Source organism: Opisthocomus hoazin, chromosome 5 (genome assembly GCF_030867145.1).
Source record: "Opisthocomus hoazin isolate bOpiHoa1 chromosome 5, bOpiHoa1.hap1, whole genome shotgun sequence".
Taxonomy (NCBI): Eukaryota; Metazoa; Chordata; class Aves; order Opisthocomiformes; family Opisthocomidae; genus Opisthocomus; species Opisthocomus hoazin.
This window is the reverse complement of record NC_134418.1, coordinates 3,081,005-3,099,557: the sequence shown is the minus strand read 5'-3', so window position 1 is coordinate 3,099,557 and position 18,553 is coordinate 3,081,005. Positions and strand designations below refer to the sequence as shown.

Genomic DNA, 18,553 nt, shown 5'->3' with positions numbered 1-18,553 from the left:
TTTCTGTGAAGTTGGCACAGAACAACAAAAAGGCTGTACAACACATATGCTACAAAGTATATATTACAGTTAGAAGCACTATGCCTTGGAGAAAATAGGTAATTGCCAAGGACCAAGCTGGCAAAGCTTACAGTTAAGAAGAAAAAGATTCAAGGAATAAAATGTCTGGCAAATCAGAAACCTATGCATCTTGCCTCCCGCTCCTCACCCATGCTCTTTCTCCATCACTCCCTGCTTCATTTGCGCTTGTCTAAGCGGAGCAGCTTTCGGGCAGTAGCTGTCATTCTTGCTTGGAAACTCCCACGCAACCTTGGAAGTAACACAAGACTGCTCAGAGCCTGGGGAACCTGCAAGCTTTGGCTCCGCACACCTAGGCATAAATCTTGTAGGTGTCAGTATCCTACAAAAACTGGCCCTGTGTTAGCAGGCAGCAATCCACGATACTGAATTGACCGACAGGTAGTGTAATCCAGGAGAAAACTAACTTTCTGAGAACGGGAAGACGCCTACACAGCCTTAGTAACTAATAGTTTTGACCTTTTCTATTTGAATTGTCACAGCCATCTCTGTTTCTATTGCATTTGGAAGACCACCCAGTTTTAATTCCTTATTTATAGTCATTTAAAGGAAAAAAAAAAAATCTTTGCAGCCTGGGGAATAGCATGTTCAATAGAAGCCATAAAGAAACAGGAGGGATGGATTAAAAATACGTATGCTTTACAAAAATAATGGATCCTCTTTGCTCCCAAACATACAATGCACATATTTAACAATGGTGATGCCTGTGAAACAACTCCATATACAACACAGGAGGTGTCAGTGTGCCCTTGGGCTAGTAAGGTGTCATCTTACAGCTTCTGTGCAAGAAATAAAAAAAAAAAGGGAGGCAAATCTGGAAGGAGACAAAAGGGAATTACAGCACATAGACCGTAGCAAGATTTTATTTAAAGTTTAAACCAGCATGCAAGGGAGAGACAAAAAACCACTAACATCTGCCACTCTGCTCAAGGCTTTATCAGTTCTCCCGGATCTTCACCTGTTCCTGTTAGTCTGGTGGCTTTCCAAGCAGAAAGTGTCATGTCATGTTGTCAAACAACGTTATGTCGATGCTATGCATAGGTACCCTTTCAGAAAAGCCACACAGTCAAAGGGACTTGGAAAAGCAGCAGCAAAAGGCTAACCCTGCTCACTTCCAAAACATGCAAATCAGCTATGTGGACAGGGTAATCACCCAAAAGTCTAATTAATTCCTCCTTGCCTATACCCATACTTATCTTATTGCCTTCCACCTGCATTGCAAGCTTCTGTTTCAGCTTTGTACAAGGCCAAGCAGGACACTGGCTTGGCCCGCTGATGCTACAGTAACACAAACAATAATACTGGGGTGCATGACCCAAGAGAAGTGGGACAAACATCTCCCAAAGTGAATGTCTCATTAAATATTGCTATTGTTGCACCAGAAATGAATTCTCCATTATGCAGAAGTAAATTCTCTGCTACACATGTGATACAATTCTGCATTTGTCTGGAAAGTTTAAGAGCGTACCACACCTCAGTTCAAAGCATACTTTTCCTCCTAACGCTTTTTACACAAAAACAGGCCCTATTCATGTGAAACAATTTGCTTTACAGGAATAGACCTCTAGGCTATCTAATGTCACATTTTATATCTGAAAACTAGATGACAAAACCTTGCAACATGCAGAAGTAATTCACTGCCAGAAGAACATTCTTTTAACCTCCAGTGTTTTTCCTTCTTTCAGTGTTTGGACCACAGGAAAGTTAGCTATACATGTCCTAAGCATTTTCTAGTTCCTCCTTGAACAATGACAAATTCTCACCCAATTAGGTCCATACAACTGCACTTCCAAAAAATATAGCTTTGAGTATTTTTATTTTTTTTTAATCTGTCATAAACAATAAAAGGCATGCTTGCACACTTGACTTCTCAGTTGTTATTGATACTTCATTATATTCTTGATTCTTAAAATTCTCCTGCTCTCTTCGACTTCACCCATGGCTATAATCAGGATAGTTATCTATTGGTCCGTTCCTCAATTTGTAGGACCAATACTTTTCTCCAAATAAGAATAAAATACTGATTTACATAATAGCAGCTACACACTTTCAGCTTGTTCACACCTTCGTTCTTTTGGATTTCATATTTTTGGGCTCCCTTCACACATGAATAGGTGGTGGCCTAATTGTGGCAGCAAAAGAGAGCACTACAGAGTCTAAACAGCCACAAGAAAAGCACAGCATCCTACTCTGGCAACTGCATTTAAATACAAACAAAAACTACCGTCCTGCAGTTCACTTGGGAAGACATGAGCGTCAGATCAGAAAGTCCTGTTGCAGTAACTGTGGCCCGACAGCGACTTAAAAAAAATTAAAAGTATCTCAGCTGTCACTGGTCTATCCAATTTCAAGCTGAACTTGAAATTCTAATATAATTAGAATTCTAATTCTAATTATGCCTAATATAAGGATTATCTGACTGAGATCTGTTCTCGTATACAGACACACCACACATACTGGTTTTAATGTTGCGAATCAGCTATACAACTGTTAAAGACAACTGTAAAGGTGCTATAGACAAATTTGCTTCTGCTCTTGGAACTTCAAGAACTGATCTGATGATAGGTCAGGAAGAATGGCATCCTGCTTAGCCCAACAGCTGCTCTGAGAGCCAAGCCTGACAAGGAGGATGATGCAGCCAATGATTCATTTCAGTGTCAGGATATAAAACTAAACATACAGGTAAGAAACAATTCTTCTGTAAGCGAGCTTTTTTGTCTGCTGCAATGCCAAATGAACCTTGCGAGGATCCTCCACACCGCATCAAGGGGAGGATACGGGGAAGAGGTAACCCGCTCTTTCTTCCCTTTCTAACAAAGCAGAAACGAAAGGAGAGCTCCATTTCCTCACGCCTCCCCAGAAGAGGATGGAACTGAAATCCAATCGATTTTGCTCCTAGATTAAGGACACAGTACGAGTTACAATAGTTCCAGATACGCAGTTTAGCCCACGGTCTTAGGAAACCCATCCTCCAGATGAGGACAACCAGAATGCATCATGCTCCAGATTCTAACATCTTCTCCAGGCACCTATGGTGTTTAATATTTTAGACAGAGCAAGATTGTCTGCTCTGCACAGATGGTTCTTACCTCCAAGAGTGTATCACAGTCCTTTGACTATATTAATTTACAGCGTGTTTATCTGGCCATATGGCTCAGCTACTTTTTCTGTATAGCTCAAAGTCAAGAAAAGTGACACATACCTTGTGAACACTGGTCCAAGAACTTGGGAAAAAGAAGCCTAAAAAAAGAAGAAATTTGTACATCAAGAATGGGTACTATTAATTAAGGCATTTACATTCATTTGCACACTGATAGCTAGAGTCTCACTATCCAACCCATTTTCCTGTTTCCGTTCCTAAAACCACATAATTGGAACATCCCCATAGGTTATGTCTTTCATGAATTCTTCCCCCAAAATTCCTTTTGTAGATGCTTTTAATTCTTTAATGGATTTAAGAGCCAATTCCCACCATGCAATCTACTCTGTATTGTAGGAAATCAGAAAGCCTTCAGTATTACTTTAGTCTCTATTTAAACAATTGGAATTTTAAGCTTACCCTAAAGAATTGTGCCTTCCAAACACAGTGGGAACTCCTCATGGAAAGATTGTATGTACATAATGCTTTCTATACATATCGCACCAATTTCTGGTATTGTGCCAGACAAGCAACAATTATTTTTGAGCTTTATCACACACACAAAAGCTCCAGAGACAGTACTTTATCTCTTCTCCTTCAACTACCTCTCCCCTGCCCTGGCTTGCTATTCAACACGGGGAAGAGCTTCATCATAGCTTCAGGGGGAAAATATTTTCAGCCGGGCTTGTTGTGACAGGGCAAGGAGTAGAGCAACAGCTTTAAACTAATGGAGAGTAGATTTAGACTGGATATAAGGAAGAAATTTTTTACCATAATGGTGGTGAAACCCTGGCACAGGTTGCCCAGACAATTAGTGGAGGCCCCATCCCTGGAGACATTCCAGGCCAGGTTGGACGGCGCTCTGAGCAACTTGGTCTGGTTGAAGATGTCCCTGCTCACTGCAGGGGGGTTGGGCTAGATGACCTCCAAAGGTCCTTTCCAACCCAAAGCTATCTGTGATTCTATTTCACGATTCTATGAAAGAGCTAGGTCTCTGCAGTACTGAACTTTCTGAGACTAGAAATAGTTTTGATTTTCTTGACTGCAAAAGTTTCAAGTCAGACATTAAAATCACTCTTCCCCATTCTCACAGTGAAATCGCCAAAGCTTCCCTACTGAAAGATTTGTCATCGGCAGTACGTGGCTACTTGGTAAGTGCTTATCAGAAGAAACTTCAAAGCGAGACACAAATAGTCTACAGCACAGGCAAAGCCTCTTCCTTCAATTGCTACTGCACTTCAGGAGACTAACAATGTTGGTCAAAGGATTGCAGGCTACTGCTGCTATAAATACTACTCAGTGCTATGACCAGTAACACGTTCGTAAGTTTAAAAAAAGCCTAGAAATAGGACTTGCCTTTCCTATAATTATGGAAAGAACAAGTTGAAACAGCACTCCAGTATCAATTCAATAATATTTTATATAATTCCTATTATTTACTTACAATCTCTGTCACGGAGACAAAGAGCAGCAGTAAGGTAACATCTACTTATTGACTAGTGCAAAGCACAAGAAGTGTATTGTTTAGTGTTTTAAAAACAGCTAGGAAGTTTAACGCATGCACTTCTACAAAACGACTGGGCAGTTCACCTCTAAGATGTGATGCACAAAGGTTTACTACAAATAGCAGCAATGTTAAGAACTCTGAAAATTGTAACTGCTTTAACTCCTATCAAATCAGCTGCAAGGCATAACTGCAAAATTTAAGTATCATAATTTTACAGATAGGTCTATGAAATTAGTTCCATGTTTGGTAAGTGTGGAGCACATACACATATACTATGAGACAGCAACCATACCACACTATTTTAAAATGTCAGCAACTTGGCTTTGCTACAGTTTCCTCCCCACCCTGCCCCTGCAGTAACCCAGGATATCAGATCTTAATACTTGCAATGCTTTTGCTTCCGTGCTTTGTCACTCTCTTCCACTAAATCTGGGACTGCTTCCCATAAGGCCCGTATTTTAAATCTGTAAATCTTCATTTAATATCCAAAAGTAGCGACACAATCAATAACCCAAACTGAGATGCACGTTTCAGGTTTTAGTCATACTTACAAAAAGATCCCAAGAAAAAGAATGATTCAAAAAGCACATGAGATAACAGCAGACTGTCCAGATTTTACAAAGTCTTTAGCCGAGTACACTTATTTAAGCAGTATGCTAAGGACAATCTTTGTTTATTCCTCCACAAGCTAAACTTTTATTATTATTATATATAATTATATACCTAGTAGAAACTAATTGTCATCCTTATAAACCAAACAGCTCTTCAAAGCTCATCCAAGATGGATCACCTAGCAGTTTTATGAGATCTAAGACAGTTCAATGGCATTTAACAATCATATATCTCTAATTTTTATAAAAGTGATCTCATAAACTTACATATCCATTTTCAAACTAGAAAAAAATATTTTAAAGCATACCTGTGTTCCATGTAGCAACTCAGCGGCTCTACACAAGTATTAACTGCTCCAATGATGAAAGACGACTTCACATCTGGGTCAGGATGAGTTTGCAGAGCCTGTACAACATCAATAACATCCGTGTATCTGTAAGAAAACAAAAGGAAATATGGCTTCAGAGAAACAGAATGACACATTCTAGCAAGAAATCAATTGCTTGCAAGAAGGATAGATTTCTAAAAAAGCCTACCAAAATAGTTCTATAGCCATTTAAAACTTGGCAAATCCAGACAAATCAAGCTGACTGCAAGCAACGTTAGAAATAAATTACTGACAACTACAGAGAAAAGCAGTACAAACTTTGTGATAAACAACTGGAAAGTCCGGCTTTCAGGAAGCACAAAATGCATAATCTAATAACACAAGCATGTTCTGCCTACTGCCAAGCATATTAAGCACTAAGTATGATACAAGTAAAAATAAAAAAACAGCATCCCAATTTAAGCGTGCTTCTATAATGTAATGCATCCATTTTTTTCATCAGTACTCCAGCCACTGCTGTATTCTTTCTGACGATAGCAAAGTCCAGGTGAACCCGAGTTTTTATTCCAGGTGTTTATTTCTCAGCCAGTTACAATCTTCTGTCAAAACTGTACTGTCAGTTACCAAGTTAACGGATTACTTAGGGAACTCCAGCTACTGCTAAGTTGTCTATACCAACACTTCACTACCCAGAAAGAACAGAAAACCTGTAATTAGCCACGCCCGAAGACAGTGCCACTACCAGAATGTCAGTCACTTTGTACTTCACTGGACTTTATACAACTCCTACTAACTGTAAGAAAAAAAAATCTCACCCTAACATGGAAAAAGTTATGTTTTTAGCACTATCAGAATGGACGATAGTGAAGGAAATCCTAAGCTCCGTACGTGTGCCCTTAGTGAAAAAGATGAACACTTGGTAGCATGGGAACCAAAACCATTCCCCAGATTAGGTCAATACTTCCCTCAAGCTAGTTTAGGTTACCTGCTAACGACTCCGGAACAGAGTGGGCAAGCTTACTGTAGATGACACCAGTTCAAGTGTTACACCCGAGACGGAAATGTCACCCAAAGATGGCTCAGAGTCTTCACCTTCATACACAAAAACCCTGGCATCTACCCGAACCACGTTAGTCAGTCTTAGGTCAGTTATCTCCCGCTGTATTCAGTGAACAGTGTACTTCTGACAGCCTGCTTTCTGCTACGAGGTTAAGAGGTCATAATCTTTACTGAGTCCTTCATTCTGAAGTACAGACACAAAACCTATCCTACATGAAGTGTCGTGCAAAAATTGCACAAACATCTATCTGGATAAAAACTTGCATGCAATATTGCTGCTCTTCCTTCATATCTTTTATCAACTGTAACTTCGAAGGTTTGTGTCACATTTTTATAGCTAATACTGCCAAAGAATCAAAGCAAGGACTACCAGAAATGCAAAGACTAAGCAAGCATCTACGCACACAAAGGTGCTAAATACTTGGAAAAAAACAAAGATTGAATCTCATGCTTACCGTAGCACATTCATTCTCTGCTTAAAAAAATCAGTAAGAGTTACAGTAGCTTAGGCTTTTAAGTTTCTGCCTTGAGGAAAAAATATTCCAAACTGAATGGACCACTTAATTGTGGAAACTATGCATTTATTTATTAAAGATTCTCCAGCACTCACTGCTCTTTCAGAAGTTTAAGGTACTGTAAAGCACTTGAGAGATATAATTATAGTCTTTATGTCACACCATATCACACTTCCTAAAATTAATTTCTATTCTGAAGCAACTCAAATTAAAAATTTACCAAAACACGCTTTGTCACCTAATGCCTTGAAGACAACAGATCTTCCTCTGTAAGAAACAGGGATGCGCTCCACCCCCATTTTTCATCAAAATAATTTCAACTTTTTAGCAAACCTCCCAAGAAAATTATACATGGAACGGTAGGGTGAGAACTCAGCTAACAATACTTCTCTGCATTCAGTAAAAAGTTGTGCAAGCATTCCATGTTTTTTGGTTTTGTTATCAGCAAAATACAGGTCTGCTGGGAAAAAGTTGCAATAATTCATTTGTGTACTAACAGGAACCACAACACACAACACTCCCTCTAAATATTAAGATAATGCTGTAGCAAATAATATTCAGTAATATTCACCTGCAGCTCTGGAGTGCAACTTGCAACACAATCTCAAGCTGCCTCTTCTCTATTGCCCCCACCTAGATCTATGGCTTTAAAGGCAGAAAACCAGCACTCCTACTTTACCATTGGAAAAGTCTGAAGGAGGTATGAGAATATGTGTGTGAAGAAGTCTCACCAGCCTTTGAAGGACAAAATACTTCTTTATCTAGGACCTCCAAGGGGGAAAAAATAACCCCAACAAACCAATCCCAAACCCCAAACCACCCAGCTGCACCAATAAACAAAGTACCATTTAACAACAGTCTAAGACACAGCTGAAAAGGGCAGGAAAACTTCTGAGACGCCAAAAATCACAGCCGATCTCCTAAATAGGGAAGATGAATCAAACGCAGTCTGTCCTTCCTTTTGATTGAAGGAAGACTTTGGACACCGTTTTTTCAATGGAATAACAAGCAATAAAATTAACAGGTCGCAGAAAAGCCGAGTTTAGTCCACAGGTAAAATAGAATTCACAGAGCACCACGCTACAGCACAGAAATTTGACTGCTTCAGAGTGATGGGAAAGTTTAAAAATGCCTTAGAAATAGGGAGCAGAAAATGCAAGGACCTGCACGTGGGTCGGGGCAATCCCAAACACAAGTACAGGCTGGATGGAGAGTGGCTTGAGAGCAGCCCTGAGGAGAAGGACTTGGGGGTACTGGTGGACGAGAAGCTCAACACGAGCCAGCAATGTGTGCTTGCAGCCCAGAAAGCCACCTGTACCCTGGGCTGCATCAAGAGCAGCGTGGGCAGCAGGGCGAGGGAGGGGATTCTGCCCCTTGACTCCGCTCTCCTCAGACCCCACCTGGAGTCCTGTGTCCAGCTCTGGAGCCCCCAACAGAAGAAGGACATGGATGGGTTGGAGCAGGGCCAGAGGAGGGCCACAAAGATGATCCGAGGGCTGGAGCACCTCTCCTCTGAGGACAGGCTGAGGGAGCTGGGGCTGTTCAGCCTGGAGAAGAGAAGGCTCCGGGGTGACCTTAGAGCAGCTGCCAGTACCTGGAGGGGCCAACAGGAAGGATGGAGAGGGGCTTTGCACAAGGGTGTGCAGTGATAGGACAAGGGGGAACGGCTCTAAACTAAAAGAGGGCAGATTTAGATTAGAGATTAGGAAGAAATTCTTCACCAGGAGGGTGATGAAACACTGGAACAAGTTGCCCAGAGAAGCTGTGGCTGCCCCCTCCCTGGCAGGGTTCAAGGCCAGGTTGGATGGAGCTGTGAGCAACCTGGTCTGGTGGAAGATGTCCCTGCTCATGGCAGGGGGATTGGAACCAGATGATCTTTAAGGTCCCTTCGAACCCAAGCCATTCTATGATTCTATGCAACAGTTCAAACAATTCAAACATTTACCCTTGCAAGACCACTAAGAGACGCTTGTTCTTTTTAGCATAAGTGGACTGACGGACACTGTGGTTTTGCTGAGCCTCCAGGACGCTGGAGAGGTAACGCTGGAAGTGGGCTGCACTGAAACATTCTGGACTATCCAGAGTTTGCCGATAAACTATCCACCTAAATAACAGAAAGCAAGGAAAGAAGTTAGTGTTCTGTGACATAATATTTCTGCTTTTTATTTTGAGCCAACAACCAAAAATAAATTTGACAGGCCTAAGATTCCACATCTCTTGCACCACATAGAAAAGAGGAATTTACTTGGCTTTCTATCATCTCCTGTATAAGCACGTTTTTACGTTACTGTCAGAAAGTTTTGTGGTTGTTACTATTTTTTGAGAAGCAACGCTCAACAGCTTCTTCAAAGCCGCACATCATGTGAGTAATTCTGATCTCAGTGATGCAGTAAACAAAAATTATATGAATCCAATTCAAAAGACTCTGGGCACGAAAATATTTCACTGCACAAATGAAAAGTAATGACAACATTCGCAGGAAAACATGATGAAAAGTGTTATTACAGAACATTCAAAAGTCACCTTATTTGTTTGCCCTAAAAACAGAACCACAAAACTGTTCTGAATCAACTCGTTAATATCAAGACACTGAGTCAAAAGTGATACAAAAAAAACATTAACAAGATGAAATGCTAAGGTGTTTGGCTGGAAGATTTAAAAGGATAAGAATTTCTTTTTTTGATTTCCAGAAGCTATATCAACACACAGAATGGCAAATTCCAAGAGCAGACTTATCTTATTGCCATACAATAGACGTCCTGAATATATCTCCTGCTACTGTAGAATAGAAACCAGGTCAGACTAAAAACAATGCTGCAGCAAGAACTGTTAGTACAGTTTTTTCTCCAAGAAGAAAAATGCATTTTAGACTCACTGCCACAAAAATCAAGAAATGGAAGCTCTTCACCCATTTCCTTCAAGTTGTGACGACTTCCATTCTTGCTTAAGGCAGGGTTCACTTCGCCCTTCTAAGACTGTTAACCGTTTGTGGCATCGGTGATTGTTCCAGACAGAGTCATAGATGCACAGTCAATCTCATGCTATTTTTAATATGAATATTCACAAAGAAATCTCCTGTGATATTTTTCTTTTCTAAATATCTAAAATTTAAGGGCAAATCCACCTGGCATAACACTGTTAAATAAGATATCTGAAGTAACAGAACTGAAGTAATATACCATACCCTACAGTGTGCTACGTAGAACTAGTTAAGGTGCCTCATAATATTTACTGGATTTTTTCTTCTAACACATCTGTTTACAAAATAGAAAATGCAAAAACAAAAATAAATAAAGTGAAACACTGATAGTTTCATTTCCTTCACGCTGCATGGTTCTTTGACAATTTGCATAACCACTGCTTTGGACTGTAAAACCAGAACAGTACAAACCTTCCATGCTCCTTGTTAAAAGTTACAAGAAAAGCGCACAGATCGCTGCAGCGACATCCTGGAAGACCACTTATAATGGTGATAACCACCTAAAACACAGGGAACGGGTAAGAAGCAGGGCAACCTGGAGACTAGAAATGAGCTACAACAATTGCACACAGATAAGGCTCTCTATCTTGATACAATCTCGAGTCTAAACACAAAATTAAGGGACACTAACCAGAGAAAGAGCATGATAGTGCAGAACATTTTAGAAAGATGCATTTTCTCTTGGTTTTCATAACTTAAATACAGTGAAAGGATAATTAACAAGTACAGCAAACAGTATTAGCAAAACCTTTACATTAACACCTAGTCTGCACTGTAAATATTAATGCAAATGTCAGACAAAACACTGCAAGAGTCAACAAATAGTTTTTGTTTCTTACAAAGAAAAGGGTACATTCAAACACATAAACCGTTACTTGAGCAAAATGGTTCAAAAAGTGATGATGTATGTCAGTCTTGTCAAACACAAAGAGCAACTCTAGGTTTCTGACACTGAACCGAGCACGCTACACAGAAAATTCATGCCAGCAAAGCTGCATTTTGAGTCGGATCGGTAAGAGGCTGCACAATAACAGCTCTAACATACCAACAGCTTTTCTGCATAAAGCACTTCTGTTTCCATTATGTGTATTTCCTGTGATATTTAGAGAGGGATCACAGCAAACAAACACTGATAAGAAGTCAGAGAATATCCCTAATGACGTCTTCCAGTTTCTACATGATATTCAAAGACAGCCACCTGCAGACTATTTGTATCCTATCCTCAAAATCACTTTCGGATGCTCACAGAAAATGAGTATTCATCATAATAGATATAGAGCAGTAACTCAGAAAAAATCAGTGTTACTAAGTTCGTGTGTTTCATAGAATTCAGTATGAACATTACAGAAAGATTTTCCCCTTTTTTTTTTTAAAACATGCACAAGAACACTTAAACTAACCTTAAAATCAGATTTTACAACATTAATAAAGGTTTATTAATGAATGCTTAAGTGTCAGCATGGTCTCTGAACTAGATCCCAGGCAATAAGGCTGCCATCATATTGCAATATTCAAACAGAAAGAGCATACTCCTGCTGCTTTGACTTTCTTGCTTGCAGCAGATTTCAAATGCTGGAAAATTACAAGGAAATATTTTCTCTGAAAATGCTATTTAAATCACTCCGTAAGTTTGACAATTGTTATTGCCCCTATAGAGAACTGAGTGTTCTACAGATAATATCAGCAAATGTTAAATATCATGTGCTGCCTCCACGCTATTTAAAGGACTTTTATGTTCCAGAGAACAATTCAGTTAAATTATTCAGCAATTCATCAAAACAAGCTACCGCTTTAGGGCTATCTCTCTCTGGACATTTGAGAAAAGTGTTCACTTGACGACCTATGCCTCATTTTCTGCCTCTATTTTATACGGCTGATGGCCATTAGCACTTCCAAAACATTATTCAAATGAAAAAATTTAAGTAATGTCATCAGGAAAACAGGGCAGAGCAATTTATTCTGAGAAACAGGGGGTGAACTGGCGGTATTGGAGGAGGAGGCAGAGAGCATGGTTAAACAGACATCAGTACTTTACTGCATTGCTTGCAACAGAACTGATGACAGACAGAATATCTGCTAAATATTCTATACTGTGGATAGGAAGTATTGCTGGGTTGCTTCCTTACCTTGTCACTTTTTGCTTTACTATCAGCAATGACTTCTGACTGTTGCAATAAAATTGGAAGATGTGCTCTCATTACTGGCTCGTGACTGATGCTGCTGACAGTAAAATGTTGCGCAAACCTTTCAAAAATAAAAGTTTTATTTTCTTACAATCAAGACCAAAAGACTTCATTCATATAAATAGTTGGAAAATTACTAAAATAAGATGACTAAAAGGGCAAACCGAGGCTTCCTAGAGAGGAAATAATTCAGCTCAGAGTAAAAATACCTAGCGTGAAGACAAGCTATTTAATAAGTATTTTTTTAGATGAGTATTACATATATAAAAATATTTTGGCATTATTTCTGACAAAACTGATCCCTTGAAAAAAAGAAGAGAAGAAAAAAAAAAAAAAACCAAAACTTTCTCACCTCTCTAATTCTGGCAGAGCAGCAGATATCTTCAGCTCCCTGCATCTTTCCCCAGCAGGAAAAGACAAGGCATTAAATAGCTTCTGAACACTGGAATGCCTAAAGCAAGCAAATTAATTAATTGGTTAGTTAAAAAAGAAACCTAGAAATTCACCTTCCTTAAACCAGACAGCTACATATTAACTGGTACGAAAAAAATAAAGCAAGTGTCGCACTAGGAACGCAAATTCCTTTCTGAATCATTAACAAAATCTTCAATGAGTGACAGCATTTTGCTGATTGTAGCACACAGCTAATGTGTAATTACACTGGAGTAACTGGCATGAACTTACAGTCTCTTTTGTTCCACAGACAGGAATTCCTCCTGGACAAGCCTTAAAGATAATCCTGAGTTGGTCTGGTTTTGCCACGAAGAGAAAACCTGGAACAAACCAGACCTAGGCATAAGCATTGTTATTTTGCAAAATTTGTTTTGAAATTGTTTAGGAATTGGTTTTGTTCACCTAAAAAAAGCACATGCATTTTAACCAGCCATTAAATATTTCACAATACTGGTTTTGCTGCAAGAATTCAAAATATGGTGGAAGTCTCCACAAATCAGATTTTGGAAGCTTCTATTTGGCTGGACTGGAACTGCTTTAAGAAGTAACTTCACTGAAATGGTCTAGCTTTCCCCATCTTCATAGCTGCAAAAAAAATCCTAGGAAAAAAAATTTACCCACCAAAGTAACAGTAACCTTCACGTGTATCTTTTAGTTATAGCATATGCTAGGAATTTATAGTCAAACGGCAGTACAGCAGGAACTGAATTAATATAAGTCTCCTTTAAGTACTATTGTAATTTTCATGAGGTAAGATTGCAGCAATCATTTCTAGAAATTTAAGAAAAACTCCGTTCCTTCACTAAAAGCAAAGGGAGCCCTTCATTTCTCTAGGGAACAGTGTTTTGGCTCGCATCCTATTGCTCCAGCCAAGTCACATTAATATGAATGGCACTCTGAACCTAGAAATCAGATTCAGATGAATCACACAGTCTAAGTGTTCGGTATTTCCCTTCTTTTTATAAGTAAAGGCAACAACCATTGTAATTTTTTTACAATAATTTGCTGAAGACAAAACAACTGGAGGGGAAAGACTGCTTTCCATTAACGAATCGGCATCCTAAACACAAGGGTACTTAGATAAAAAACATCAAAACAAAAAATAAACTTTTGATATTAACAAAGACAATATTGCGTGTGTAGAAGGATCCAAGGAACCAAATAAATAACCCCTTCAAACCACATATAAAAGACTAAGGAAAATGCCTGCAAGGGATGGAAAGAAGGACTGGTCAACAGAAAATAGTATTCTTTAGAAGTCAAAGGGCTAGGGTAAAGTGAAAACACGGGTCAGAACTCAGTGGATATAAATCAGGCCTTTTTGCATAACTTAATGAACATTTTAAAAAAGAGCTGCTATGGCATTAGAGAAGGTGAAGAAAAACAGAGAAATGAATACATCACAAAGCCTAAGCAAATTTTCCTCCCCTACCAATTACAGTGAGGACGTGAAAGGTACCTTCTTGTCTTTGCAGGATCTGCAAACCAGATTCCAGTTCTGTGTGCCCAAAATCACAGAACGGTCGGGGTTGGCAGGGACCTCTGGGGGTCACCCAGCCCAACCCCCTGCCCAAGCAGGGTCACCCAGAGCAGGCTGCACAGCACCGCGGCCAGGCGGGGCTGGAATATCTCCAGAGAAGGAGACTCCACAGCCTCCCTGGGCAGCCTGGGCCAGGGCTCCGTCACCCTCAGAGGGAAGAAGTTCTTCCTCATCTTCAGCTGGAGCTTCCTCTGCTTCAGTTTGTGCCTGTTGCCCCTTGTCCTGTCGCTGGGCACCACTGGAAAGAGTCTGGCCCCGTCCTCCTGACCCCCACCCTGCAGATATTTATAAATCTTGCAACTGTCTCAGTTACAAGGAATTTAATACGCTCAGATCTGGAGGAACAGGTAATTGCCATTCCCTCTTTCAAGGAGGCTTGGAATAACTAAAGGACAGGTCCAGGAAGTGAGGTATCATGCCATATGATTGTAGAAGAGTAAAACTAGCACCTGCATTTTAGCGAATCTTTGTAACTATAGGTCTGTAGAATGACTACTATGTCTGTGCAACTTCAATGGCATGCAGACTTTTAGAAAAAATTTTGGAGAAAATCAATAAATACCTGAATGTAAATACTAACAAAATACAGTAATATAACATTCCACGGCTTACAAAATCAGGTACACTTGATCTTATGAACAGTTTTCATTCATGAGAGTACATCTTCAAGACAAAAGACACGTTTCATCTACTTGAACTTGAGCAAAGCAACTGGTATGGTGCCAGAGGAGAAACCGTTCAACTGCAGAAACTGAAGCTCGGTACAGAACTGCTCGGCAAAACGCTAACTCAAAGGAGAACTGGAATAAATCACATGGTAAAAAAGCAGCAGAAGGCTGGGGACATCCACCAGCAGAAGGCTGGGGACATCCACCAGCAGAGCTGCTCAGGGAATGTCCCGTGACTCTCTTTACAGTGAATTTGGCACAGACTGCAGTGAGCTGACAGCGTTTTGGGGAACCGAGTTGGGAGGCAGTCTACACAGCAGCGAGATGCTTCACAGAAAAACAGATCTAACTGTAGGAATGGAAGAAACAGAAAGAAAAATAGGAGGAAGGTACGTATGAAAGCAAGAATGAACACGCAAACATTTCGCAAATCAGCTGGAGTATCAGTGGGTAGCCAAAGAGAAAGGACCTGAAGGAGTTTCTCACAAAATGAGCATGATCTATTAATTCAAGACAGCAGCAAAAAGTAAAGGCAAACCAAGGGTACCTCTGAACATTTTTAGAAGAAAGAACTATTACTGCCTCTGTACAAGAAAAAAATACCCTAGTCTCAGACACTACGCACAGTTTGGATATCTACAGCCAAAAAACAGATCAAAAGGAAAGTATTACAACAGTCAGAAGAAAAGAGAAATTATTATAAGCATAGATTAAAAAGGATCTGGATTTATTTTATTAGGCCAAATAAACCAGAAAAAATAGGCCTGAAATTTCTGAACACCTGAAGGATAGCAGAGCAAAAGAAAAACAACAGATATAAAAGTGAGCTAATAAATAGGCTGAAAATTTGAAAACAAACAAAATATTCCCAACCACTCACATAGCGGAACAGTGGGAAGAGTCTAAACACTTAAGATTAAAGCAGGAGAAATTTCATGGTAACATTAATACTACCGGGGGGGACAGTACTCACTGAGCTAGGTGGTCTTTTCCACTGCAGTGCTCTGATCGCATACCAAAACCCTTGTGAAGTCCTAACACCTCCAGGCTCATTCCTCAAAAGCGCTATTGTTATGAAGTTTTGTTTATTAAAAGCCCCTGCATTGCAATGCATGAAGCCAATCTACTCAGAGAATAGTACCATGCCGTATGGGATACTTAAAGACTTGAACAAAACTTCCCTGAGGATCACGATCCAAATGTGTCTAACCACAAAAAACCACAACAGAACCTCTGCCACTACATACAATTACTGTAGCCAATTATACACCAGTGCTACATTTAAAATGCAACTACTAGAAAGCCAGCTTTTAGAGCACTCGCTGGCTTCAGAAGACAAAATGAAAGCACATGGTCAGCATCAAACTTAACTCAATCACTAGAAATTCATACATAAGTTAAAGTTTCTCACACAAGCAAGTTCCTAAGATCAGGAGCAATAATGCTGCTGGGAAGGACCGGGAAGGTCTACACGGCATGGCAGTCCATGGCAGTGTCAAGTCTGCAAGGCAGATGCCATAAGTCAGAAAGAATCAAGAGTTTCTGTTTGGAAGAGAGCCTCCGGACATCTCCAGATGCACCCACCTCCTGCCCAAAGCAGGACTCTTGCTGGCAGTACAGATCACGCTGATTTTACAGAAGTGATAAGCAGCCTCAAAAATCACATCAGCTGTCTCTTCTAATACCCTCCATGAATCCCATCCAGCTTCATGGAGGAAGTTTTCAGTGCATTTCCTAATTTGTTGCTCCCTCAGTATTAACTGCCCCTTCTCCTTTCTAAACTGTGCTTGTTCACAAATGAGAGACCTTGAACTGTATTTTGAATTTGAACTCTCCAGCATTTACTTATCAGGTGACTAGCTTTAGTGGCTCAGCTAACACGAGAAACAAACCCCTTCTTCCCAAATTCAATCAGTTAAGACAGACATCAATAAATTCACCCTCGCCTCTCACCTGAAACGCAAAGAATAATTGTGTGGTTTCCCCTCCACTCAAACCAATCTTTTTTTACTTTACCTGTGAATAAAAAGCTTTATAAATCTTTGTTTTGGGGAAAAGTGCAATCATCAAGAAGTTGTCTCCGGTATGGAATTCAATTGGTAGATGAGCAAGCAAGGAACTTTTGACATCTATGAAGAGAGCAGCAACAACACTGGTTGAATCCTAGAAAAGGAAGAAACAGAACAAATTCTAATTAACAGTTGTTGAAAGTTACAAAAGGGGCTTGACACATTAAATAGCAGAGATCAGAAGAGAACTACTACAGTCGTAGCTGGGCACACGTAAAGATCTGAACATTCATCAGCTTGCACAGGTATGGAGCAACAGGATCAACTGCAGCCACTCGCAGTACTCCGCAGTTTCTGCTTTGCAGCTATTGGAGAGATCTTCAGCTTTGAAGAAAGCATGAGAGATTGTTCTAAGCACCTAACCCTTGTCTCGTCTTGAAAAGAAAAGCTTGCATTTTAATATCTACTCTTTTTCCCCCACCAAAATCTAGACCTTTAGCCCTTTCCTCTGCTAACGCTTCTCAACAAAGCCACCTTCCTCTGTGCCCACACATTTCCTCTGACACAGATATACTGGGAGAATGAACTAAATATCAGCTCAAGAGATCAGAAGGATGGCATGGTGCTATTGCAAACTTTTTTCATACCAAGCTCTTGAGTTTCTGATCTGAAAAGAACCATGCTGCAACGAGATACAACTATCAGGCCTGCAATTTAAAGGGTAGGTCATTTGCATGCTGCAAGTGCCCTGTTTCTCTTGGGTTCTTTAACGAGCACGAGTGCTACTAAATCTATTGCTCCTTCACCTGAATTATGTCTTCACCAACAGGAAGCCGAAGCCCTCAAGATCAGTCTCCCTCAGAAGCACTGAACTGAGGTTATCTGACTTTTTTTTCTATTAAAACAACACAGACCCTTGGTTTTCTGGAGTTCAAAACAGGCATTTACATACAACTTTGCAGGATGCTGAAGTGTCTTATGCTCAAGCTTTGACTTGTAACTCTGTTCACATCAAAGTATTAGAAAAATAGTACAATTCAGCAGCATGAAGAAACCCTGGAAAATGGGGATTCCATTAGTTAGGGTTCAAATCAGAACTTGAGTAGCATCCAACTCCCTTTCAACAGCAGAAGTGGGCAATGAACTCTACTTACTAATTATGAAGAAGAAAAAGCTCAAGTTGGGGAACCCTTACAGAACAATCAGTACCAATTCAGAGACATTTGCAAACAGAATCTCTACCCTTCGCTGACTGAGGGATTAATTATAAAAGTAATAATTTCAAAGTCATTGAGGTTACTGAAACACATACAAAAATGTTCTCCTGAGAGAGAACAATTTCTCTTCAGAGAAAATGGCTTTTTGGAACACGGTCCACAGATCCTGGGTTCTGCAGGACAGCTTACAGATTTCCTGAGAAGTGACTAAAAGGCCAACTCATACACGCTGCAATCTGCATGTGAAGTATCCAACAAAATGTGC

At 40.0% G+C, this 18,553-nt stretch overlaps 1 protein-coding gene across 3 annotated transcripts in view; it reads right to left on the bottom strand.

Moving 5' to 3' along the window:
* Positions 1-18,553, bottom strand: part of DNAAF9 (dynein axonemal assembly factor 9) — a 78,006-nt gene that overhangs the window by 11,841 nt on the left and 47,612 nt on the right. For 2 of the 3 annotated variants that reach the window (XM_075420255.1, XM_075420257.1), the window contains exons 22-30: positions 17,079-17,225; positions 13,086-13,174; positions 12,754-12,852; positions 12,345-12,462; positions 11,264-11,311; positions 10,630-10,718; positions 9,184-9,342; positions 5,644-5,769; positions 3,281-3,318 (exon numbers count right to left, since the gene is read on the bottom strand). In XM_075420255.1, the coding sequence (XP_075276370.1) occupies positions 3,281-3,318; positions 5,644-5,769; positions 9,184-9,342; positions 10,630-10,718; positions 11,264-11,311; positions 12,345-12,462; positions 12,754-12,852; positions 13,086-13,174; positions 17,079-17,225 (913 nt within the window). The remainder of the gene's footprint in view (positions 1-3,280; positions 3,319-5,643; positions 5,770-9,183; positions 9,343-10,629; positions 10,719-11,263; positions 11,312-12,344; positions 12,463-12,753; positions 12,853-13,085; positions 13,175-17,078; positions 17,226-18,553) is intronic. The other variant, XM_075420256.1, reaches the window with a different exon arrangement.